General features: G+C 43.5%; 1 protein-coding gene across 4 annotated transcripts in view; it reads left to right on the top strand.

Annotated features, from left to right (window-relative positions):
* PTPRG (protein tyrosine phosphatase receptor type G) overlaps positions 1–26,643 on the top strand; it is a 718,534-nt gene that overhangs the window by 648,275 nt on the left and 43,616 nt on the right. For all 4 annotated transcript variants that reach the window (XM_058726333.1, XM_058726331.1, XM_058726330.1 and 1 more), the window contains 2 exons: positions 11,614–11,705; positions 25,190–25,281. In XM_058726333.1, the coding sequence (XP_058582316.1) occupies positions 11,614–11,705; positions 25,190–25,281 (184 nt within the window). The remainder of the gene's footprint in view (positions 1–11,613; positions 11,706–25,189; positions 25,282–26,643) is intronic.

Here is a 26,643-nt window from a genome sequence, read left to right as displayed (position 1 = left end):
AAAGACAGACCTTGGCTCAGAGAGAGACAGGTTCTGCTGGAGCTTGGCCTGTTCCTGGTTGTGTGACCTTGAGCAACTTAACAAAGCCCTCTGAGCCTGGATGTCCTCCTCAAAGAGTGGGTCCAGTGATGGTTCCTTTTCATGGGGTTGTCCTGAAGAGGTAATGAGGTAGCATTTGTGAAATGTTTAGTGGATGTGATAGATTACCCCATCAAGAGGATGAGGAGAGAGAGGCTCTGGGAAGTTGCTTGTCTGGTCTCCTCCGTGGGGATGGCTGAGCGGAGACAGCCACATGGCAGTCTGAGTCCGGCGCGTGGCCCCTTAACACTGTGCTGCACTCATCAATCCATGATGGGGAGTGGGCCGGATAGACATCCTATCCTCAAATCTCTCCTGTTCCTTATGTGGGCCGCCCTGCCGTATACTCTGTTGACAGGGCTTGAAGACCACCAGCCTACTCTCCCCTCTCCTCCCTCCTTCTTTATCCCAGGAGCATTGGCAGCAGCCTCCTGACCCAGTTCTGTCCTCTTGCTGCTCTATAAAAAGCCCTGCAGAGGACAGGGGCCCTGCCCTCCTCTACCAGGCTGCGGATGCAACAGGGAAGCCAGGCCAGACAACCATCTCCTGCGTTGGCCTCTTTTTATCCACTCCCGTTTCCCGTTCTGGTCCGCATCCCGTCCAAAATGTGGCAGGGATTGGGAAAAGAGCCCAAAAAGCTGCCTGAATAGCGAGCCTTCAAATGGTTAAAAATAGCTGTTGCAAAGTCTCTGCACAGAAACCTAAAGGTAATTTCCATTTCCCCATTTGGTCTGACCTCATTTGTCTTAAACAGTCTCCGCCCCAGTGGGAGGAAAAGGCCTGTACAGTCTCAAGTGGACAGAACCCATAAAAGCAGGACAGTGGCTACAAGAAGTGACCACTGATTAGTTCCCCAGAACGTAAGAGAAAAAAAATAATAATAATAAAAATCAGATCCAACTATGTAGTTTTTCAAAAAAAGTAGTTGATTTAAATTTTGAATTAGGTAATACTTGACACGGTTCAAAATCAAAAAGGTTAATATTGGGGCGCCTGGGTGGCGCAGTCGGTTAAGCGTCCGACTTCAGCCAGGTCACGATCTCGCGGTCCGTGAGTTCGAGCCCCGCGTCAGGCTCTGGGCTGATGGCTCGGAGCCTGGAGCCTGTTTCCGATTCTGTGTCTCCCTCTCTCTCTGCCCCTCCCCCGTTCATGCTCTGTCTCTCTCTGTCCCAAAAAAAAAAAAAAAAAAAAAAAATGTTGAAAAAAAAATTAAAAAAAAAAAAAAAAGGTTAATATTATATATACCATTATATCTCCATTCCGTCACCTACCCACCAGGCTCCCTACCTCGTTATAGGTAGGTAAGCATGATTGCTGGTTTGTTGTCTCTTCTTCGAGACCTTGGAGTTGGGGTGTGTGTGTGTGTGTGTGTGTGTGTGTGTGTAAGCAAATATGAATCTATATCACCAGATCTCCTTTCATACAGTAGAACACCACATACACTATCCTACACCTTGCTTTTTTCACTTAACATGATTTTTTTCTATGCGCATATGGTTTCCTCCTCCTTTTTTTTTTTTTTCTTTTACAGAAGCGCAGTATTCCTTTGTATAGTTGTCATGATTTATTTAACCAGTCCTCTATATGGCTGTCATTTTGGGCTGTTCCTAGTCTCTTGTTATTACAATCAATACTAGGGTGAATAACTTTATGTCATTTTGCAAGTGGACAAGTCTGTCTGAGGATAAGGTTCGGAAATGGGCTGTGCCAGGAGGAGCTACATGCATTTATAATTTTGACGGATGGTGCCAAATTGCCCTCCCCGGTGCCATACCCAGGGCAGTTTCTATCAGCGACACTGTGAGCACCTGTTTCTCTCCAGCTTCCCCAGGAGAGTGTGTTGTCAAATGGGAGCGATTATTCCAACCACCCAGGGGAAAACGATGGTGTCTTCGTGTAGCTGGAGTGTGTTTTCTCTAATCCTGAGTGAGGTGGGGCATCTTTCTTCGTCTCCTTTTTGTTTTTTAATGTTTTATTTTTTGACAGCGAGAAAGGGCATGAGTGGGGAAGGAGCAGAGGGAGAGGGAGACACAGAATCTGAAGCAAGCTCCAGGCTCTGAGCTGTCAGCACAGAGCCTGATGCGGGGCTCGAATCCACAAACTGTGAGATCATGACCTGAGCCGAAGTCAGAGGCTCCATCGACTGATGCCCCTGCATCTTTCATGTTTGTGCCATTTGCATTTGTTAAGCTCTAAACTCTTGGTCTTTTGCTCCTTTTTCCTTTGCATTGTTGGTCTTTATCTAATCAAGAGAGACATTATTGTCAGCAGTAAGTGTGGCAAATACTTTTTTTCCATAATCTGTGGTTTGTTAACTATGTTCATGTTGCTTCTTGGACTTCTTATAATCAAATTTATCCGTAAACGTCTTTTTTTTTTTTTTTTGGCTTCTGGATTTTGAGTCGTCATTAGAAAGTCTTTCTCCATTCCAAAATGATCTATTTTGGTACTTTTATGGTTTCAAATTTTCATGTTAAATTCCTAAATCATTTGGAATTGAACGTGGTTGATGGTGGGATGTCTAAATCAACTTTTCTCTTTCCCAGATGTATTTTAAAAGGACTATCACGGGTCTGGTTAGCGAAGAGGCATGTAATACCTCGCTAGATCCTTACAATAGCACACTTCCAGCTAGAGTCTGACCGACTTAGTTCAGTCGGCATGTTAATGACACAGATAGTTGCCAAAAAATTTTTACCAGACTATTTTATGTTACAGATGTTGGATCATATGTGCAGTGAATTAAATGTGAGTTTTCATTTCCTACCTCCTGTCCAAAATGGGTTGCGCCGTCATGTCCCCATTAAACACCTCCATCAGTGGGGGATTCTGTTGGTGCCTTAAAATAGTGGCAAGCGGAGGCGGAGGCAGAGAGTCCCTTAAGCCTTAGGCCAGAAATTCAGAACATTCCAGGCCAGGGTCCTAACTCAGTGTGGGACAGCTAATTAAAAAGCCCCTGACTTCAAGCCTTCTTTTCTGGGTAATAGCTCGGAAGACTGAGTACTGTCTAGAGCTCACATCCATAAAGCCAGCCACAACATAAAAACTGCCAGTTCAGGTTCTTGGTCTGTTGAGATGTGGTTGACAAAATGACCCCTGCTGTCTTATCTCCTGGAAGATACTAACCAGCACTTCAGTCATTCCTAAGAGTCTCCAAGGATTGCTTGGCAAACTTAATGTTTAGCATGAAAGTGTATTGCTCGGAGGTGACTTTTGTCACCTACATTCCTTGGATGCTAATGGCAGGCAGTTTGTATCCTCCAGTGAAATTCTCACTGCAAAAATCAGATTTTTGTCACATCTAGCTCTAACAAGAGTTGAATGGGCCATCTCTCCTAGCCATGTGAAGACCCATAATATTTAGAAACATTTTCTCCTTATTGATTGGTGTACCCTCTCTCACGCCTCATCTGTCTTCATGGTTTGGTTCGCTTTTCTCTCCCCTTCTTCCCCTCATCTCCTCCTTGCCTCTGACAGGCCCTAACTTATCCGCAGTATAACAACCATATGTCCCAGGATTTGCAGAATTGTCCTGAGGTGAAATATGTCATTTGATTATTCCCAAAAGGACTTTGATAATTGTCAGAACACATGTCCTTTTCTTTCCCGGTTTGGAGAATATGAAAATGAGAAGTGCAATTATGACTTCTTCCGACTTTTTCTTTCTAGAAGATTCCTTCCTGTAGAGACTATAAAACTCAGCTAGCAATCATTTCACATACAGTAGAGGAAACCGAACGGCAAGTGAATGGTTGCCTATGAGAAATCTCAACTCAGAGTGGGCTCTTTTCCAAGTGAGACCCCTGAGTTATTTCAAGCAGACATTCCTCTTTGAGGAAAAGCCCGACAACACCCACAGCCTTTTCCTTCTATTGTTGTCTTTGTCACTTGAATTTCCAGAAACATTTTGCCCTAATAAATCAACCGACATCTTTTTAACACAGCTCTCAATCATCTTCTTTGAAGGCACATGAATGTTTTCAACTTTCTATTTATAAGTGGCTCTTGATTCATACATTGTTTACTACGACGGATCCATACACAAAAGTAAATATTAATGTGATTTCTGTACTCAACGACATGAAAACAAATGGGATTATTAGCAGGCATGGCACTAAATTTAAATGAGGGCAGTATATAAATCAGTTAAGATTGCTTAATGAATATTCAACAGCAGTTCAGCCAACTGCCCATTCTTCCCTGCAATTAGCATTTTGAGCTGCACACTGCTGACAAACCCCTTGTCACCCTGATATGATTATAAAACCATTGAGCTTAATTGAAAGACAGTGACTGGGTTTCTGATCCGCACACATCATTTGGTTATTTGGTCATCCGAGGTTTCTGTGGGACTCCAGAGGTGGTGTTGTGATCCTGCCCTTGCGTGGGCCCCAGCGGTCGTGATGTGGAAGGCGGTGTTGTTGTAATAAGCCAGGGACCCTGGATAAGAACAAGGGGACCTCTCAGGCTTGTCAAAAGGGATGTACGTTTTGACCCAGATGTCTGTACATCTCAGGAACCTCCACTTCTGTAAGCAGGGCTGGAGATGGTGTCTTTGGAGGACCCCTTTCGGTACACAGTGGTGCTGAGTGGGGTTCCAGACCTTTCTGCTTTCTGGACTCAAGGTCAGCATCTTTGCTTCTGAAAAGTATCCATCACCTAAATTCTTCCCAGATCCTTGTCAGAGGGGCAGGAAGAGACGGAAGTAAGAACACAGATAGCAAAGATTACCTTTGCAAGTACCTGGAAAATGGCGAGCAACAGAAAGGAAAGCTTTTCTGTAGAACTCTGATCCTAACGGGTGTTCCGTGTTAAGGGGGTGTCCTTATTCCTGGAAGGACACGGGGTGGGAGAATGGCCAGTCTAGAGATTTCTCCCTCATCTTCCTAGTTTCCTGCATTTTATTTGAATAGTAAGTCTCTGTAACTTGAGTGATTATTGATACTGACACAGTACCGTCAGCGCAGCTGACGTCCGGGTATATGTGTGCGCATGTGTCTGTCTGTCTGTCTCTCTCGTTAGTCAGGAGAACCAATTAAATACTAGGCCTGCCGTGTGCTGGCAAGTGTGTGCGCACTGCAGCGGGAGCTCAGAGAATTGACATTGATGGCTTACTGATCGTGGTCGATATTTACTGCCTCCTGACTAGATCATGTGCTGTGACATGCACAGTGCTTTTCCTTTTTTTTTTTTTTAATTTTTCTTTAACGTTTATTTATTTCTGAGACAGAGACAGAGCATGAGTGGGGGAGGGCAGAGAGAGAGAGGGAGGGAGATGCAGAATCAGAAGCAGGCTCCAAGCTGTCCGCACAGAGCTGCCATGGGGTGACATGGGGCTCGAACTCACCATGAGATCATGACCTGAGCCAAAGTCAGTCGCTCAACCGACTGAGCCACCGAGGCACCCCGCGCAGTGCTTTTTCAAGCACGGAATTCTTGGTTTTTGAAAAAGCCTCTCTCTTCGAAGTATCTTCCCTATCTAAAAGGACGAGAGGTTATTTTCAGAAATTTTAGTCAAAGACCAAATGTTCATGACTGTGCACTTAACATGTCCGTGGGCTTCTTACAAGTTCGACTGATCCATCCATGTGCTTTCCTACCACAAGGCCTCAGGCACCATACCGGCCCGGACCACACAGATCATGGGTTGGGCTTGAGGCCAAGGGAGCTGCTCGCCAGCATCCGTATCAATTTGATCGGCTACTAGAGAGGATATCACCCACTACCCTCCTGACTTCCCGTCAAGGCTTTCCTAGAAATCTTAAAATTTTAGAGCCCACGTTAGTTTTCTAAAAATGGATGAGTGAATGGAGAGTGATAAAGAAAGCGTGTTGGCATGTTGCTCCTGAGAACTTTCCATGAGATGCACGTATATCTAATAGGTTGGCCATCTTCGGTCAAGCACCAGAAATACTGGGCTTGGATTTAGGAGAGGTGTTGTATGAAAAATGTAAACGTTTAAACAGTAGACTGTCAGGCAGTGTGGAGAAGTACTTTTTCGGTGAACGTGGCACAAAAGGAGTGCTTCCAACTCAGGGACCAGCAAACGCACATCTCCCCTTCTGTTTGCATTCTGGCCCATGGGCCCATTGAGTTGGACCTGAGGAAAAACTGCCTTCCTGCCAGCTGGGATGTCTCTTTCTTGCTCCCCTCTAGAAGCATTCAGTGAATGCTTGATGTAGTCCTATCTTGCTATTTCTTCATCGCGATGAGTTTTAGAGAGCCATCTGACTCCGTGGTTTTCAGATTTGTGCAAGCGGCAGATGCTTGGAATCAGGACGTCGGAACATCCGTGAACTTAGAAGTAAATATTGACCAATTCAGTTGCATGAGAAAAATGAAAATTTAATTTGCCGGCAGATAAGCAGAGCAGCCCGCAAAGGTGGTTTAAAGAGTAGCTTTAGGAGGAGAAACTTGAATTTGAGAAATCTGTGATCTGAGAAAACACTTCCTCAGTATGGATGGCAGAACACTCCACTCCACCTTCGAGAAATGCCAGCCTATTTCTGAGAACTGAGGTTCCAACAGAAATGGAGCAGAAGACCTTTCAGATTCTTATTTAAGTATGTGAAATACAGTTTATTTTTTCTGTATTTGAGAGGATTATGTTAACATCCTTGAATTCTTAACTACAGTTTTTTAGCCCATCTGGGACCCTATAAATTCTAGGCTTACTTTTATGGTCCCTTTTATGGTACGTGCCGTTTGAGATTATTTTATTTCTTCAGTGGCTTTCTTAGAGCACTGGAGGGTCTGGAACCATTTTCCATGTATCACAGTGCTTCTTAACTGGGGGCACTACATACCAGCCTCCATGGAGCGGGGTGGTTCTTCTAGATGACACAGGACTTTGCCGCACCCTGGAACTGTTCAGCTGGAATCAGTAGGAGTGGGGCTCATCCAGCATGGGTGCTTTAAAAGCTCCCCAAACCATGGGGCACGTGGGTGGCTCAGTTGGTTAAACACTCAACTCTTGATTTCGGCTCAGGTCGTGATCTCACAGTTCATGAGATCGAACCTCGTGTCAGGCTCCAAGCTGATGGCTCAGAGCCTGCTTGGGATTCTCTCTCTCCCTTCTCTCCGCCCCTGCCCCACTCCTGCTTGTTCTTTCTCTCCCTCTCTCTCTCTCTGTCTCTCTCTGTCTCTCTCAAAATAAATAAACTTTTTTTTTAAAAAAGCTTCCCAAACCAAAGAGATACATATGTACTGTTCATTGATAACCATCACTTGACTGAAACCTTACTGGTGTGTGTGTGTGTGCATACACACACACGCACACACACGCATGCATCTGAGAGAGAGAGAGACTGACTGATTTAAGGACCCGCCCCCCCCCCCCAAAGCTGAGGTGTACCTAAACTGGGGAATCTATGTTTCAGGAGAATATATGTTGCAAAGTAGATTAGGGGAAGCAGAAGTTACCTAATTTGAATCATTATTAAGCCAGTCAGGTCAATGAAAAAAAAAAAAATCTATCGTCACTTCCTTAAAGGGTGCATGTTAGTTATGGGGGTGGGGAGGGGGAGTGTGCAGCATGGAAGGGAAGAAAAAAGGGGGAAAGGTAAGAATATAAGGTATATGGTGAGGACCTAGCATACTATAATTGGTAATTAAACTTGTAAATATATTTTTCATTCCAAACATGGTCCACTTCATTGTTTTCCCTTTTTTAAGGTATTTGCATAAACCAGTGTTCATTGTGAAGAAATCATACTTTTAGGAAATGGCCCTTTCTGATCCACAATCTTTGATTCAGGGAGGCATTTTTAGAGTGAATTGGACCTGCCCAGAAATTGGAAATTGCATGCACAGGGACACACGTGAGCATTTTCAGAAATTGTATCTCCATTCTCCAAAACTAGAGACAGTACTGACTCTTCGAACGCATCGCAGTTGAAACATTTAAGAGGCATTAAAATTTGCGTTTCTTTTCCTTCTTTTTTAAAATCCCTACCTTTACTTGTTTATCCCTGGACACTACTAAAGGCCAAAAACAGTCTCTCATGGGACTTCTCTGAAAGGAGTGAGTTAAGATACAATGTCATGTGATTTTGACCCTGAACCAACTGCTTTTCTTCATCATTAAACCCACAGTGTATAATTTGTACACAAACAGAATTCACACCAGTGTGGTCAATGGTAGTGAAAAGTTGACACTAAACTAGAACCTGAATCAGTCCCTCACTGAAAGTAGACCTCCAGTAATTAGTGATTAAGGGACTAAATCTCTAACCATGTGGTTCATCCATAAAATGGAGGATGAAGCAAACATTAATGAGTTTATTAGTTCCTATTTGTTATAAAAGAGTCAGGTACAGTATGATTGATTTTTTGTTACGGACAAAAGAGAAAACGGCCTGTGCATCTGTATTTGAGTGAGATGTAGCCCCTGAGGGATCTCCCCGCCCCGTTCTTGCTGCCCTATTCCCCACTCATCACATAGCAGCCCAAACGAGCACCTGAAGGAGGCAGGTCGGACGGTGCCCCTCCACTGACTAAAGCCCTTTGTTAGCTTTCCATTTTCCAAAGATGCCAGTGAAGCTTGCGGTCTTGGATCAGGTATGATCTACTCTTGCCCACTCGTCCCCCCCCCCCCCTTTCCTCTTACCACCCTTCCCTACTCTTACCTCTGGTTTCCATTCACTTCCTACAACATGCAAGCTCACTCCATTGTATGGCTCCAGCTACTTGATCTGCCTAGAAAGTCTTCCCCTACGGCTTCCCAAGGCTAATCTTCTTCAGACAGGTCTCCACCCCAGTGGCACCTCATCCTGTTTTACCTTCTTCATCGCCCTGGACTGTTTGAAATCACTTGTTTACTTGTTAGTTGCAGATTTTCACCATGAGAACGAGGTACCTTGTCTGTCTTGTTGGTCAGACTGCCCTGGCCCCTCACCACGGATTATCAAGGGACAGTAATAAGAGAGGAAAAGCATGGAAGGCTGTACCCCAAAAGGTTAATAGTAATGATCCCTAGGCGGAGGATGTGGAGTCATTTTAATTGATTTCTTTCCCTTTTGTTCATGTGTATTTCCTAATTTTTCTGCTGACATCATGTATTATGTATGTACTTCGAATGCTTAGCCAGGCTTAAGGAAGTGGTTTTAAAGCTTCTAGGCAAGAGAGCTTTATTGCAGAGAAGGCATTATCTGCACGCGCCACACTGTGCAGTAGGTGCTGAATAAATGTTTGCTCAGTCTGCTGAAACCATTATTCTAAGGGAAGGCATTTCCCCGAAGGTCTGTAGGTAGTTACACGCCCCCCCCCACCAAGTTCCTGTGTGGGAAGAAAGAATGTATGACGTGCATCAAGGTACTTAGATGTGAAGACCTGTGTCTCCCAGGTTTCTGACCTTCATCCGCAGGGCTGTGCTTGTGTCTGATAATCACGGGGTTATTTTGCTCCAGGGAAAATCCATTATAAACAGCACATGGGGCACTAGGGTGTGATGTGCTTCAGTACACGCTGCTTTCATTTATTTATTTATTTTTCCCAAAGAGAATGTGGAGCCACATGTAACAGTGAGTGAACAGTCTGCCTGCCTTCTTCCAGAAAAAGAATCTACAATAGAGTTTTTCCTTTCTAAGTCACTTGGCTTGAACAGTCCCTTGGCCGATAACAGTTCTTTCTACTAATAGCTTTGTATGTTAGTAGTTGAATAGGTATGGTAATTATGTCTTAAAACAGGAGACTTATTTGGGGTGTGTGTGTGTGTGTGTGTGTGTGTGTGTTTCTAGTTGAAGTCTGACCTGGTAAATTGAATGTCATTTGTTTCAGTGTTAGCACTTCTTGGGGCTAGTAAATACTTGAATGGTCCAGTATCTCAACAAAAGCAGGTTTTCTTCAGCTAGGACACTGGGTCGTTAAGGTTCTATCTCATTGCTGAAGTCTGTCACCTTTGTTTAACTTTAACGCTGCCTTCTGGAAATCTGCAAATTTGGGAGAGGGAGGAATCCAAGACTAGAAAACTTGATGACTAATTTAGAAACAGAAAGAAGCTACTCCCTCAGACAAGAAAATCATGTGGGGTTTTTTTTTCACATGGGTTTCCATCATTTTCACCTTCAGTAGAAGATTCAGTTATTACTAGAGCCCTAAAATACTTAGTTCATTTCATATCCACGTAGCTGAAATCAAACTGACTGGCATTCTTTCCAAATTTAAGTAAAGGCAGCTAACGATGCATAATGTAAACTTGTTTCTAGTACAAATGCAGGCAAGTCATAGAAAAAAAAAAAATCATTGTTTCAGCCTTCTGCAAGAGCAGTCCTGCAAGACATGTGCCGAGTAGGAGTGACTTATGTTCAGAACCCCCTAATGGCGTGGAACAGCCATCCAGATTGCTTCTAGAACAGTGCCCAAATGTACAATTGGTTAGAGCTTCTTTCCGTCTGGAAACAGGCACTGCTTAAAGAAAAATGCTGTGCCCAACAGAATCGTCCCAGGATACTTTGGATTAGATGAGCAGAGACGACTCTGAAGAAAAGTTGACTTAACTCTAGCGATTGGAATGCAGCCCCCAGGAAAAGCAAAGCTGTGGTGTGTATAAACAGGGCTTGGTGCGAGGCGCCAGAGGAGCGGGCTGGATCCCAGGGACACCGAGCACCAGAAGGATGCCGCCTGCTTGGCTAAAAGACCCAGCAGCAGGGCCAGCTATTGTGAAGCCCCTCCGCCAGATGAACAGGGACCCTTCTCTGGTCACAATAGCCATTCACGCTGAGCAGCCTCATTAAATATTCAGCCTGTGCTTCCGGCAGCTCATTAGGGCCGCAATGAGCGGTGACGTGGACGCTGGAAAGCCGAGGGCCAGCCAGCATCAGTAGGCAGAGGCTGAGTAAGCTGCCGATGGCTTTTCTGTTCACTGCCTGTCCTATGATGACCAGTGTTTGCTCCCTGCTTTGCCTGAAGTACAGGTAAAATAAAAGCGAAAACAGGCAGGTGGCACCTAAGAGCTGCAGGTTTTTCCCTCTGAGGTGGTCTGGCAGGGACCTCGGATAGTGAGTGCTTGCCCCCTTAAAGCCCTCTGACCCTCTTACAGCGCTCACTGCAGCTTTGGGGGGCCTTTGCTAAGCACTAACAATGTGGTGCTATTGTGTACTTGGGCTGTTTGATGACTGCATTCGGGAGGGTTTGAGGTTTGGTTTTGAACTTGGTGCTAGAGGTTTCGAATACCAAATTACTCTTCTGTAACAGGTCAAACTCAGAAATATTTGGGGGTAATCCAAACAGTTTGTGCAGCAGGTTTACGACATTGATGCCAAGTTCTCATGTATTTGAGTGGTTCACCACTGAGACTTTGCCTTTTGACTATCAGGGTAGATCTGGTACAATAAAAAGTAAATATTCTGCAGCTATCGGGGGTTCTTCCAATAGACTGAATGTTGTCCTTAAATCTTGTTACTTTTCCATGGGTTTGCACTCAGTGCTGTGTGATATTTAAAGCTGCTGAAATCTGTGAAAGAAGAATTGAAAAATGAACTCAAAGTGTATTTTCTCTGGTCTCACTGTTTGCATGTTTTTCTCTTCCCTACACAGAAAATGTTTTCAGACAGCTCATTTCTATGTGGAAGATAGCAATTCACCTCGGGTGGTCCCCAATGAAAGTATCCCTATCATTCCTATTCCGGGTAAGTAAGACACCCTCTTATTTCCAATAGGCTAGTTGTTTTTCTCTTCTGCTTGTACTTGTGTGTGACAGCCATGACAAAATATTATTTTCATAGCCTTTTAAAGCTTGCCCTAAGAGATCCTTAACTCAGGGTGCTTTAATGAAATCTTTGCTTCTTTACATATCTGCGGCGTGAAGTCCCCTTTAAGAGGAACGAATACCTAGGAGTTAATCCACAGAATAGACTCCCGTGCAGGGAGGGGAAGTAACAGTAGACAAAAGGGAAAGCAGAGATACTGGCGAGCCACTTGGACTGAGTTTCATTTCGATAGGCAATTTGTGCTTACGTTTTTTTTTTTTGTTTTTTTTTTTTTAATCACGATTTGTTGATACATTTCTCTTGCGTTTTCTCCTTAGATTCCTTACTCTGAAAATACTTAATCTTAGCGTTGGCAGTTTGGGTTCTTAAGATTTGGGGTGCAAGTCTAGGGATACATTCTTGGTCCGGGACGTATTTCATTTGTCCTCAGGTGAAAAGGTGAAACACTCAGTCAGCGTGAGGGGTAGGGACTGGTGGAATGCACTGGAGTAAATCCTAGAAAATGACATAAACCTTGAGGAGGTCAGGAGCCGGTTCGTTGTAACAGAGGAGACGTGGGAATTGGAGATGGCTCCCACCGTGTTTATCTGGTGTCCCTTCCTTTTTGCCAGATTTGAACTCTCTTCCTCTGGGTTTCATTACGTCCTTGTAAATATCTGTCTTTAGATCTCTCAGACATCCATCCTCCTGGCGTTATATCTTTGTAAACTGAGGCACTGCTTGTAGTAGTGTCCTACACGCCTGCAGCTCTCCTCTTTCTCCAGAATGGTCTTCACCGTCGAATGTCCCATGTATTGCCCTTGTTGGTGCATCGTCTCTTCCACCTACACTGAGAGCTTCGTAAAGGCAAGTGCATGTCTCCTTGGTGTGAGAATAACAGCTGGCATATAGTAAGCACTCTTTAACTCTCTGAATGAATGAATAAGTGAATTAACGTCAGCAGACCTTTCTTTAGGTTCTTGAAAGGCTCTGTCTGCGAAGCTCAGAGGTACAGTCATTCTCTCGGTACCAAGGAATGCTTCTGTTGTTTAAAAATCTTCACGAGGGGCGCCTGGGTGGCTCGGTCGGTTGAGCGTCCGACTTCGGCTGGGGTCATGATCTCACGGTCCGCGAGCTCGAGCCCCGCGTCGGGCTCTAGGCTGATGGCTCGGAGCCTGGAGCCTGCTTCCGATTCTGTGTCTCCCTCTCTCTCTTCCCCTCCCCGTTCATGCTGTGTCTCTCTCCGTCTCAAAAATAAATAAACGTTAAAAAAAAAAAAGTTTAAAAAAATAAAAATCTTCACAAGGTGCAGTTATGGTTGGGGATTTAATTGGACCTTTATGTGTCCATGTATGTTAAGTCATTAGCTATTGTTGGGCTTGGCCGTGTTTTCTCCATTCTGGTCAGCTTCTGTCCCTAAAGCTTGTCACACAGAAACAAGGGGTAGCGGAAGAGTCTCTGGTTAAGCTCCGACTGGGTTATTTCATGGCTGCTAAACAATTCCTAGACAAACAGGACAGGTGTTGTGTCACCCTCCTTTCTTGACTGACCGTCACCCTTGGGTCTCGGAGGAAATTGCACTCTTGCCTTTGAGAGGAGAAGCAGCAGACAGCAAGCCTTAGTCTTCCACTTGCATGGAGTAAGTAGTTTTGATGACACCACGGGATTTGTGCACTGGCATGTATATAATCATTTTCCTCTTGCATCACCTAGAGTACGTGTTGAACTCTGGAAAATTCCTAGGAGCCTCTCTCCCTGTGAACTGATTTTCATCTGACAAACACAGCTGTTGGGTAGCTGTGCAGTTGAAATCTGTTTTAAAAATTTTTTTAATGTTTGTTGTTCATTTTTGAGACAGAGAGAGAGAGAGACAGAGCATGAGTGGGGGAGGGGCAGACAGAGGGGGAGACACAGAATCCGAAGCAGGTTCCAGGCTGTGAGCTGTCAGCACAGAGCCTGATGTGGGGCTTGAACTCACGAACCATGAGATCATGACCTGAGCCGAAGTCGGACGTTCAGCCCACTGAGCCACCCAGGCGCCCCCAAATTCTGTTTTAAAAGGCTAAATCGTGAGATACTTCTTGGGGCTGTTCTTCAGTTTTTATTTTCTTTTCTCACTGGATAGGGAATCAGAAAATCTACAGTCCTCCCCCGCTGCCTCCACCATGAAACCTTTGGTCAGTGCATTGACCTCTGTGAGCCTTAGGTCCCAGAAATCTATAAAGTGAACAGGATACTTGATCTCCTTGCACTTGAGGCAGTGGTAAAAATCACACGAGATACTATGTTGTAAAAGCATTTTGGACACTATAAGCCAGAAACATCCGTTGTTGAAGCTTTCCTTCCCAAATTATGGTGTTATTCATCCCAGGAGCCTTGGAGAGTGAGCATTTGCATGGTACTCAGGTTAAGATGGTCCCAAACACTGAACCACGCCCACTGGGTGTGGTCTGCCACGCTTTGCCTTGGACTTGAGGATGTTCCGTTCACTGGAAGCCTCACAAAATGCCATCAGTCGTGCCTGCCTTGCCACACCTCTGGGTAAGGTGTTTCACACCGGAAAGGCTTTGGAGAGTTTTCTGCCTCGTTTCCCAGCTACCTGTTGAGTCACCAAGGTAAATAGAGTAGTCCCCCCTACCCCCCTTCACCGTGGGGTATACGCCCTGCAACTCCCAGTGGATGCCCGGAACTACAGATCTCCTCAAACCCTATATATACTGTTTTTTCCTACACATACATAGCTGTGATAAAGTTTAATTTATAAATCAGGCATAGGAAGAGATGAACAATAGTAACTGATAATAAAATAGGACAGCTATCACAATACACTGTAATAAGGGTTAGGCGGTCTCTCTCAAAATATTCTGCGCTACTCACCGTCCTTGTGATGGTGGTGTGAGCTGATAAAATACCTGTGTGACGAGACGAAGCGAGGTGAATGACCTCGCATTCCGCTACTACTGTCCTTCTAACCAGACCTCAGGAGAAAGGATCACCTGCTTCTGGACCACGGCCAACGGCAGGTAACAAACCTCGGATGAGGGGGTACTTCTGTACTCAGAACCCGAGGGCGTTTTTTAACTGGGAGTTTTTCCTGATTCATACTGGTAGTGTAAATACATGGGATGAAAATTGCTTCAGATTCTCCACTGGTTGAGAAATCCATGGTGTTCAGTGGTACCTCACTTGACATAGGAAATGCATCCTTGAGGAGCTGGAACACCTCTCTGTACAAATGAATTAGTTTAAATCTGCAGGGCGATGTGATGGTCAAGGACATGGAGAACCCGAGAGTGAGACCAGTCTTTCTGTTTTCACAGACCACACAGCCTTCCCTGGGCACATGCCGATACAGATCAACGTGTGTCTGTCTCCCTTAACTGGGAAAGAGTTCTTTTACATAACCTTTCTTGAAAGAGTTTTTAAGTTAATCACATTCTCTAATTTTCCTTAAACAAAACCCCCACTGTTCCGTTGAGTAGTTATATTTGTAAAATATTTTGTAATTTATGATGCACGTTAACAATCCATTATTCTGTTTATTCTTATGGTTTCTTCTGGTTATTAGCATACAACTGTGTCCTGCGTAAGAAATTCAGTGTAAGAAAAACGCAGTTTTTAACAAATTCATGAGTTCTTTTCACTCTGATGAAACTTTCAACCCAACTTTTCCCTAGTGGAGACCCCCATGGGGTCATTCCGAATGATTTACCCTAGGAATTATCTCATCGTTCATATTTCCAAAAATAGTAGGGTATTTATAGAACTCATATGGAATGTTTGTTCTCCCCCAGTAGACCTGTTAGATTTTCTTCTTGTTCAAAACCTAATAACAGGACTACTGGCCCTCTGATTTATGAACTTGATCACCTGAACTCCTTATGTCCTATAACTGATTATTTAAAAAATGAGTTTTTCAGATATTTTCCAGGTACTGGTTTTTCCAGTATTTCCAGGGGCACCTGGGTAGCTCAGTAGGTTCAGCGATCAACTCTTCATTTCAGCTCAGGTCATCATCTCATGGTTCATAAGATCGAGCCCTTGTTGGCCTGAGGGCTGACAGCATGGAGCCTGCTTGGGATTCTCTCTCTCTCTCTCTCTCTCTCTCTCTCTCTCTCTCTCTCGCTCCCTCCCCTTTCTCTCTCTGCCCCTCTCCCACTCACATTCTCTCTCAAAATAAATAAACTTAAATTTATTTATTTGTTTACTTATTTATTTCCAGGCAAACACTATAGTAAACTGAGCCATTATACTGGTTAAAAACGTATGCCACAGGGTACGATTGAAAAGTCGTCAGGCACCAAAACTGTTACAAAATAAAACTTGTGGGTCAGCACTGTAGACTATGGAATGAGGTATGCTCCTAGAACTTCCTTTACATTGAACCTTTTTAAGAAACCACCATCACATGGGGCGCCTGGGTGGCTCAGTCAGTTAAGCGTCCTGACTTCAGCTCAGGTCATGATCTCATGGTCAGTGCCGCATCCGGCACTGTGCTGACATCTCAGAGCCTGGAGCCTGCTTCGAATTCTGTGTCTCCCTCTCTCTCTCTGCCCCTCCCCCGCTCATGTTCTGTCTCTCTGTTTCTCAAAAAAATGAATAAACTTTAAAAAAAATTTTTTTTAAATCATCATCATGTAACGTGTATTGAGCATTTACTGATGACATGGTTTATTTTCACTGCAATCCTAGAGAGACCAGTGCCATTGATATCCTTCCCTTAGAGATGAGGAAACTGAGGCTCAGAGACACTGTTAATTCGCTCAAGGTTACACAGAGTTAGCATTGGAATGCATTGGAGTTAGCATTGGAATCTGCTGTGTGGCTTCAAAGGACAGATGCCTAGAAAAGGCTCCGCCCCCGTTGGCCTGTTGGCATGTTCTTCTGACAGTTCTGATCTCTCAAGACTTCAGGCTCCTCATTTGGTTGTTGCTTCATGAAATCAAGGCCTTTTCAAATATTCACTGTAGTTTTTCTGAGCTCTTGATCCTTATCTTCTTTCACCAGCACTCACCATTTGCTTCTCCATTAAGTTCTCCTTCATCTCCCTGAACAGTTTCATTATTTTGCTGAAGTTTCTTCCATATCAAAAACTTATCTGAACTTTTGTCCTGTAGTCATTTCTATTTTCTTCCTACGAAAAAGACGCTCCACCCACCGATACCTCCACTCCCTGTGCAAAAAGAGGCCTGTGTGTTTTAATGACTTGGGTAGAAATTCACAAATAGATTCAAACTTTTGGATGAATCTGCTGTGGTTAAAATTCATAAACAAAGAGTCCTGGCCTTTAAATCCCAAAGCATAAGTGGGATCACTAAGTTACACTAACTTTGTGAGAAGTATTACAAAATAGGCAAATGGTTAAGGAAAGCTTTGCTAATTGATAATCATCCCTGGGAGATAGCCATTTATAGGCCTTTTTGAAGATTTAAAGTTATTGTACTCATCTTATTGAAATTTTAGGAGTTTAAAATCTTCAGTGTGTTCTTCTGATTTAACATAGCAAAGATAGTCTCGTAAGGATGAAGGCATTTTTTCCTGATCTCCCCTGGACTTCTGTACAACGTGGAAATGCTACAGAATGTGAATATGGCGGCTAAGGTGGGTTAGCATTAGAAAGCACTCCTCTAAGGGCGCCTGGGTGGCCTAATCGGTTAAGTATGTGACTCTTAATTTCAGCTCAGGTCATGATCTCACAGTTTGTGAGATTGAGCCACATGTCAGGCTCTGTACTGAGCACAGACCCTGCTTGGCAATCTCTCCCTCTCTCTGCCCTTCTCCCACATGCACAAGCGCGCACTTGCTCTCTCTCTCAAACATTAATAAAAAACGGCGCCTGGGTGGCTCAGTCGGTTGAGCGTCTGACTTCAGCGCAGGTCATGATCTCATGGTCTGTGAGTTCGACTCCTGCATCAGGCTCTGTACTGACAGCTCGGAGCCTGGAGCCTGCTTCCGATTCTGTGTCTCCCTCTCTCTCTGCCTCTCCCCTGCTCATGCTCTGTCTCTCTCTGTCTCAAAAATAAGTAAAAACATTAAAAAAATTTTTTTTTAAAACATTAATAAAAAACAACAAAAACTCCTCTAATTCAAGAGTATTTATCCAACATGAAAGAAATTAAGGAAGTGTTTTTGTTTTTTTTTTAAGTGTATTTATTTTAGGAGAAAGAGAGCAGGGGAGAGGCAGAGAGAGAGGGAAAGAGAGAATCCTAAGCAGGCTCCATGCTAACAGCACAGAGCCCAACTCAGGGCTCGACCCCATGAACCACGATCATGATCTGAGCCAAGATCAAGAGTCGGTCGCTTAACCAACTGAACCACCCATGTGCCCCAGAAGTGTTTTTGAAGTTATGTTCCAGTCACTACAGAAGTGTCATCAATTCTTTCATCAGGAAAATTTGGAATTATAGTGCCTATTCCATATATGATATTTGGGAAAAGTGTTTGGATTGTTGGCCAGTTGGTTGGTTTTCTAGGTAGGCTGAACTCTTGTGCAGAATGAAAGGGACGTTGACTCTTGGGGTGCCTGGGTAGCTCAGTCAGTTGAGTGTCCGTCCAACTCTTGATTTTGGCTCAGGTCATGATCTCACTGTTCATGAGTTCAAACCCCACATTGGGCTCTGCACTGGTAGCTCAGAGACTGCTTGGGATTCTCTGTCTCCTCTCTCTCTCTGCCCCTCCCCCACTCATGCTTGCTCTGGCATGCACTCGTTCTCTCTCTCTCTCTCTCTCTCTCTCTTTCAAAAATAAACTTTTAAAAAAGGGGGAAGCTTTGACTCAATTTTTTTTTCACTAATTGTTTTTCAAAATCGAACGGTTCTCCATTGTCACCCTCGGAGAGTTAAGCATAATAGAATGCAGTAACTTAGCCGTCCGTCCTCTCAAAATGCTTTCTCAGGTAGTTACTTCTAAGACATTTTTAAGATACTAAAGTGGTCACACATTTCCATTAAGATCCATATTATCCTTAACCTCTGCAACTACTTTTAAAAATCTAGAATTTCCAATCTTGAGATACTCCTTTTAAATGACAAACTTCAATAATATTTTCATTGCAGCTATTGAAGTGTTACGTACATACGTCATCTGTAAACTATTTCCACTGTATTGCATTATTCTTTTAGACTTTCTTTACATTATAGCTTTTTAAAATCAAAACTTAGTTCATTAAGTTAACCTGATTAGAGAGAATGTTGTAAGGGCTTTTCCAAATCTGCATATTGTCAAGCACAAATGTCCTTAGAAATGCTTTTTTTCTGGAAATTAGAACATCCAACTTGCTAATAAGAGCATTAGAAAACAAAATGTTGCTGCTAACCAGTAGCTTGGAAATCCAGAAATGATTCATGCCTTTCCAGCAGTTAAAATACATCTTAATAATTTGAAGGTCACTTGCTACAGCAGGGTGCCAGCATATAAAGGGATTTTAAACATGCAGTTTAAAACCCTTGGGATTAAACCAACCTTGTTGGCATATTTTATTTATACAGAGATTATCTCCAAAGGAGATTCATTGGTCTTTTGACTATAATGAAGCCTTTTCTTTATTGACTTCATTGTGTCATAAATGAAAAGAGATTTCTTTTTATGGCAGGAAATAAAATGTTCCAATCTCTGCAACACTCCTTGCATCCAAAGAGTCTGATTTAGACAATCTATTTGTTGTGCCCTAACTCGGAAACTAAAATTGTGGTAATGTTCTTTTATTTCATGTTTGCTTTATCTTCCTAAGTGGACACAGAGGTATTACCAAGTGCAGACAGAGACCTGAACTTGGCTTCTGGGAACTGAGAGCACAGACACAAGAAGGGACTGAGTTGTTCCTGAAATCCGGGACTGTCCGCTAGAGAGGTGGTTGACAATCCTGTTGTGGGACTTGGGGGACCAGGGGTAAGGTCTAAGCAGGAGTGACTTGATCCAGTGACTCTGCTGGGGCTTTATAGGTTCTTCTTATAAATTTGCCAGAGGACAGATTGGGTTGGGATTTGTCATAGGGTTGCAGGAACTTGAAGGGATTAAACAAACTTCACAGAGATTGGTGGCAGAGTAGGTGACTTAAGGCCCTCTGGAATGTTCATTGTAATTCTGTATGTACCCACACCCTGCCAGTACGGTATTTTCTAAAGTAGACGTTAAGCCAGTTGACCCCAGCACTAAGCATCTTGGCAGGAAGGTAAACATTATAACACTTTTTTTTTTTTTTTTTTTTTACCTGACATCATCACGGTGACCAGAATATTAGTATGAATTCTCCAGGTTTACGGAAGCTTACTCTTCAAGCCAAAGTGTATCATTTCATTCGTTATAAGTCAAAGTTTCTTTAAAATGCATTATTGTGGTTTTCTGCCCTCTAACCGTGTACATTCAATTGAAGGTCGAGAGACGTGAAATAAGGTAGAAGAGATGAGACTTTGGAGTTGGCCTGGGCCCCACCAGTTGATAATGAACAGTGGCCATTGGCCAAGCTCTTTGGTCTCTTGTAGTCAGTTTGCCTGTCTATAAAATGGGTAATCACCTCCCGAAATCATAGGGCTGTGCATATAAAGCAATTAGAACCCGACAATAAATGAGTTACGAAGCATTTAGAAAATGCCAAGCACTCATCTGCTTTTTGTAACACTATGAATTAGGTAGTTATTCGCATTTCACAGACTAGGAAAAAGAACCGCAGAGAGTTTGAAGTCCCACCACCAGGCCATCTTGCTCTGGCCACCATTTCCCCGAGGTGCCTGATACACGCAGAAGGCTTTCCGTCATCAGTAACCGAGAAGAAGGACGCTACACAGTCTTACTGAGTTACAGGCTAAATACCCTGCCACAGAGCTGCCTGAGCCCTGTCTGCAGCACCTCCCTGTGGCTGATGTTCAGTTCAAGAACAGCCTTGGCTACGGACTTTCTTTCTTTTTTCAAAATGTTTATTTATTTCCTTGTGCGAAGACAGACAAGAAAGTGAAGTTTTTCCCTTTTTGTTTATCTGTTACTCCTGAAGAATAAGAGAAGGCAAACTAAGATGATGAAAGTAGCTTAGAACCATACACCAATGTATGGGTGATTTCCCACTAATGGCTCCAAATGTGCAAGTACAACAGAGACATTAACTAGATTTGGAAATAGCCTCGCTCTGTGTTCCGTGTGTTCTTTGTTCCTTACAGTGTTGTATTCAAGGTCAACAATCTTGAGTCTTCCGACGCTCTGCTTTGGGTACCTACAAACCGGAGACTAATTCCAGGCTTCCTCAGAAGTGGTACATGAGGATGTTTTGTTGTGGACTGCCCAAAATAAAAGGTCTCTTGTACATGAAGTTTAATTCCAGCCACCAAAGGCCAAAATCTTGGAACAAAGTATAAATAGTAATATCGAATAACAATCTCACCCTTAAGGTGCTGATTCTCAGCTGACTATACCAAGCACTTTATAACAGGATGATTTAATGATAAAAGCAGTACTCTCATTTTTGCTGAATTTAAATCTTCGCTATATGAAAATTCTATAAGTAAATAGGAGAAGGGGAAAAAAGGGAAGCAAACCACAAGAGACTTTTTTTTTTAAGTTTATTTCTTTGGAGAGAGGGAGAGAGAGGGAGAATCCCAAGCAGGCTCTTTGCCGTCAGGCCAAAGTCCACACGGGGCTTGATCTCACGAACCATGAGAACCTGAGCCAAAATCAAGAGTCAGATGCTTAACCAACTAAGCCACCCAGGTGCCCCAACAGACTTTTAACTATAGAGAACAAACCGAAGGTTGATGGAGGGAGGTGGGCAAGGCCTGAGCTAGGTGTATGATGGATATTAAGGAGGGCACTTGCGTGTTACAGGTGAGTGATGAATCACTAAACTCTCCTCCTGAGACCAATATTACCCTATATGTTAACTAACTGGAACTTAAAAACTTGAAACAAAAAACGCTGGCACAAAATTTAAACACAACATTTTATCCAAGGGACTCTAATTAAACCAAGATACTCGGTTTAACTCCTTGTTCTTCCTTGAAATTGGAGAATGTAGACAAGTTATGTATCACAGCACATAGGAGAAAGAGCTTTGCATTCAGTACACCAGGGTTCAGATCTCAGCTCTGCCTACTGAGTTATCAGTCGCTTTGGACATGTTGCTCCATGTTACCTCCTGTGTAACGCGAGGATAAAAATGCCCCCTTCACGTAGTTCTGGTAAAGGTAAATGTACCAAAAGCATTTAGCACAGTCCCTGGTAACCAGTCTAGGGCTTAATAAATGGTGATTCTGTTCTCATTATACCCACTCTATCTTGAGACCGTTTCATTATATATCCTAACAATCTCCCATCTAACCTGGAGGTCAAACCTCTTCCCTTTAATGCCAGCTCATAGTTTTATTTTCTTTATCAGCACTACATCGGTAACATTTATTTTTGCCTGAGTCATCAAACCCCCCTCCCTTTTATGGCACTTGGAGTCTTCACCATGTAATTACATGCTGTTCTTGCCCTCACCTGCTTACGTTCATTGCTTCTCCAACACAAATGTGCCCTTGGGCAGAGACCATCTCCCTAATGTCCGGCTGAGTCCTGGGTGCTCAGGAAATGCCTCCTCCAGTGGTTTCCCATTCACTCGGACCATATACACAGACAGCAGCCATTCTCTCTTGACCTTGGATCCGCGACCCGCTTCCCCTGCCATGGTCCAGCTTTTAGTTAATCTTTCTGAGCTTATTTTCCCAACTGTGAGATGGGTAGGAAAATAGCCTCTATCTCCCAGGGTTGTTGAGAGGACTTGAGTACATGTTAATGCACCTAAAGGGCATAGAAAAGTGCCTCGTCCATAGTTAGTGCTGCTAATGTCCTCTGCGTTCAGCAACGGAACATACTTAGGTGAAAAAGCATCTTTCATATGGATGACCTCTAACAACACAGGGTTTTTCCAGATAAAAGCTGAGATCAGGTCTATGCTGCTGTCCTAATTGCTTGGCCTTCTGCTAGTTACGGTAATTTTCTAATTACCTGGTTCTTGCTGAGAGAAATTTAAGAGGAAAACTATTAGGACTTTGAATTAGTCATAGCCGTGTATTCACCGTAATATTGACAAAAAAAGATGTATGACCCTTCAGCTTCATTTATCTTGATTGAAAGACAAATACCATGTTACCTGGGTAGCTGGTGGTGGTCAGTGCTGAGCGTGTGTGTGTGTGTGGGTGTGTGTGTGCACGCGCGTGCCTGTTGGTGGTTTCATGACGTTACTGGTGGTGCCTGGAAATGCAGAGGGGTGTGGTTACACTTCCTTGGATGAAGAAGCTAATTGGAGACACTAGTGAGTCATATATTTCCATGATTATCATACTGAGCTCTGCTGGATTTCTCCTGCATCTAGCCACGGGGGATAGCAGGCAGACTGATGTCTGAGCACGTATGGCATTAGCTTGAATACTATACCTGAGCAATTGGCAGAAAAGAAAAAAAAAATGATAGTTACCCTAAAAGCATTTTTTTTTTTTTTAATGACTTGAGGTGGGCTTTGGCCTTTGAAATGCCGTGGGTTTTGCCCTTTTTTGTTTTTTGACTCTGCAGAGTAAAATAGCTCTAAAGCTGACCTGTTGTTTTTTCTTTCTTTAAACTACAGTCCCTGTGCCCCGTAAATTTATTGGAATTCTAAAATTCTAAGCTATCATGGGATAAATGTTGCCCTCAGCCTATTGTGCTGTTAATGATGTCCCCCTCGGAAAGGGGTGTCTTTGGGTTTCTAAATAAAGTGGAAGGCTGCATTCTATAGTGTTCGCAGGGTTACGTTGTATCTCATGTCGCTCATTTTGCCCCTTTTCCAAAGGTGAGTGTCTTTGGATTAATCTTCTTGAGACTCCAGTTTTGTACATATTAACCCTTCAGCCTCAGCTTAATTTCTCTGCCACTTGATCTTAATTGTAGAATTTGCTTACTCCTAAACATTTGAAGGGAAGTCAGTCAGATAATTTTGGAAATTTTTCTTGAACTGTGCATTCTGCTCGATATTCTGGAGAAACGTTTTGGCTCTGCTTACTTTGTTAATGCTGGTTACATCATTATGGGAGCTATAGATTTCTTGGGCGTGCAAAATGATTGCATATTCATGAACATCTTCAATCCTGAAATATTTGTAAATAACTTGGCAATTTTTTTCATAAGGTGGCCTATTAAAATGATTAGGTCTTTAATTGTTCACACAGAAAGAATTTGTGCTTACAGAGCACCACCTATTTGATAAATAACGTTTCTATGCGAAGCAATTTGGATTATGAACATATAAGTCACCTTCCTTAAACAAAGTATAAGAGATGCTATTTTCCACTTAAGAATGATTCAAGTTTGAAAATGTCAATAGATGCAAAAAGCCACCCTGGAGCTTTGCTCTCTCGAAAGAAAGTAGAGAAGGAATGACATAGTCAATGTTAACTGTCACCAGATGAAGAGAAATCAGATTGTCAGGCCTGGATCTATAACATTCTTGCCAAAGTAGGACCTCATTTACACATACAGATCTTCATACCCTTTGCTAAGAAAAGCATCTGTGGCAGTTTAGATGTTTGTGCGTTTGCCAAAGATCTTTCACTCTGAATAAAGTAAATGTCATGTCTGTTGTTTATCTCAAATTCAGCAGAGTATTTTTAAAAGGAAATATTTGCGGGGGAGGGTCGAGGGAAGGAGGTTGGGGAGCTCCAGTTAGTGGGGTGTGGCAGTTTTACGGCCAGTACTCAAGTATCAGGCTGGATCTGGACAAAGCAGCTTAAAACACACTTTGGGCTCATATAGCCGAAAGCGTCCCTCTGAAGTGACAACGTTGCAATAAATTGGAAAGTGGAGTCTTCCTGAATCTCTACCTAGTCTGTCAACACCCAAAAAATCCAGTTAATTCAGTCAAACTGATTATTTGGCATCGTGTAGACACAGCTGTCTTGAACTCAAATTTTGAACATTTAAACATAGATGGCATTGTACCCGAAGCCAGCTGGTACAATGGCATCGATCTGTAATTGTGTATAAAGATTGCTTCGACTTGAGAGATGCTCCAAGTTCAAGCTGGACCCCACTGCAGAGCAATTTTTGAGAAATCTTAGGTTGTGATAAAATTTCTTGACAAATGAGGTACCTTAGGTAGGTTCAGACTTTCAGTTGAGAGTATGATGTGGTCATTTAACTATGTAAATTGCCTTAAACATTAAAAAAAAAAAAAAAAAAGTAATTCCCTACGTACTTGAAAAGGAAACAAACCTGTATTTAACCTTGCTTCTCAACATTCAAAACCATAATGAGATAGAAATGTAAAATACATCCCGAGACTCTTCTTGAGGACCTCTACTTCAGGTGACCGAATTACAGCACTCTTTGCAAAAGTCAAATGTTTGTCTTTAATAATCCCTTGTCCGTGTTACTTGTTTTATTGAAGTGTATTCTGTGTGACTCTGAATATCATTTTATCCCCACAGATGACATGGAAGCCATTCCTGTCAAACAGTTTGTTAAACACATCGGTGAGCTGTATTCTAATAACCAGCATGGGTTCTCCGAGGATTTTGAGGTAGGTTTCGAGACTGAAAAGTAACTTCCGGAGACCCAACCCTTACTGTATGAGGCTTGTTAGAAACTCGAGCTGAGTTCATTCTGGCATAACAAAACAATAGTGGGAAAAGTGGAGACTGGTTTTCTGCTGCTGCTGCTGCTGCTTTTCTGCGTCACGCTTACAACTGTGACACGCACTCTCATCCCAGTAAACATTAGGCGAGAGGGAGTTGGTCACCCATGTCCTGAACGTGCGTTTCTACCGAAGAGCGGACTCGGGGGTAGAGAGGAGGCAAGCGCCCCCCGGTCCTGTCTTCATCTTAATCCTGAGCGGGCCAGTAGTCCTCACGCCGAGGGTAGGGTTCGTGTCTCTGGGTGCGTGAGGTGTTGAGGGGGCCGAGTGCACGGTAGGTAGGGTGCTTCCTCATCCTTGGGCCAGTCACTTCCTCTCCGATTCCCTGGGTCCCTCGCTTTTAACAGTGGCGCTCGCGTCACGGACAGCCCCACGGTGGGAAGAGGTGAATGCTGAACATCTGTGAAAGCGCCGGGTGAACCGTGAAGCCCGTGCGAAGGTTGATGGTTGTCGTTCTCGCGACTGTCACTCCTTGGAGAGAAGACACGGGTTAACGCGGCCCTTGGGATTTTAAGAACTGTTGTGCGGGGAGCAAGGTAGAGCGCGGCACGCACCGCCCTGCCAGCTCCGGGTTCCGTGCCAGTTCAGCAGTGACAGGGCGTCAATGAGGAGCTATTAAACAGACTGCCCTTTTCTTCACCGAGGCGCTTAACTAAGGCACATCTCTGGCAGCAAGAGTTGTGCCAAGGGGGCCAAGTTTTCGTGGCAGCTCAGCTGTCTTCTAGCTTTGTGGGTGAGTCGGTTCCTTTCTCTGTCTCATTCTTCCTTTAAAATGGAAACGATGATGATGATGCTTTACGGCCCGTCTCTTTTCCCAAAATGGGTGATGGGGATTAAATGATGTGATGGAAAGGACGCACAATGAGAAATAAACACAGTATCCAAAGCCCCTGTCTCCGTGCAAGGCTGGAGTCCCCAGAGGCCATCATAAAGGCAGTTACACCGACAACTATTTCTCTTGGTTTTTTTTGTTCTGTTGTGTTGTGTTTTTCTGAGCAAAACCGAAGCAAAGGTAGTAGAGAGAAGGGACCCTCTGATTTATTCGTCAAAGTCCTGTGTATCATGGAACAAACAAAAACATGTCGAGTATTTAATGCGGCTGTCAGATGCTTACCAAAAAAGGTGCCTATTCAACTCCAGAGAACATGGTTTAAAGTCAAACATTTTGTATTCATGAGGACAGCAAATGTGTGTGCTGTTGAAGTGATTTAGTTCAATTGACTGTTGGCTGGATGACTGAGCAAGAAT

This window comes from Neofelis nebulosa, chromosome 4 (genome assembly GCF_028018385.1).
Source record: "Neofelis nebulosa isolate mNeoNeb1 chromosome 4, mNeoNeb1.pri, whole genome shotgun sequence".
NCBI lineage: Eukaryota > Metazoa > Chordata > Mammalia > Carnivora > Felidae > Neofelis > Neofelis nebulosa.
Note: the sequence above shows the minus strand (reverse complement) of the source record. Positions and strands in the feature narration are given on the sequence as shown.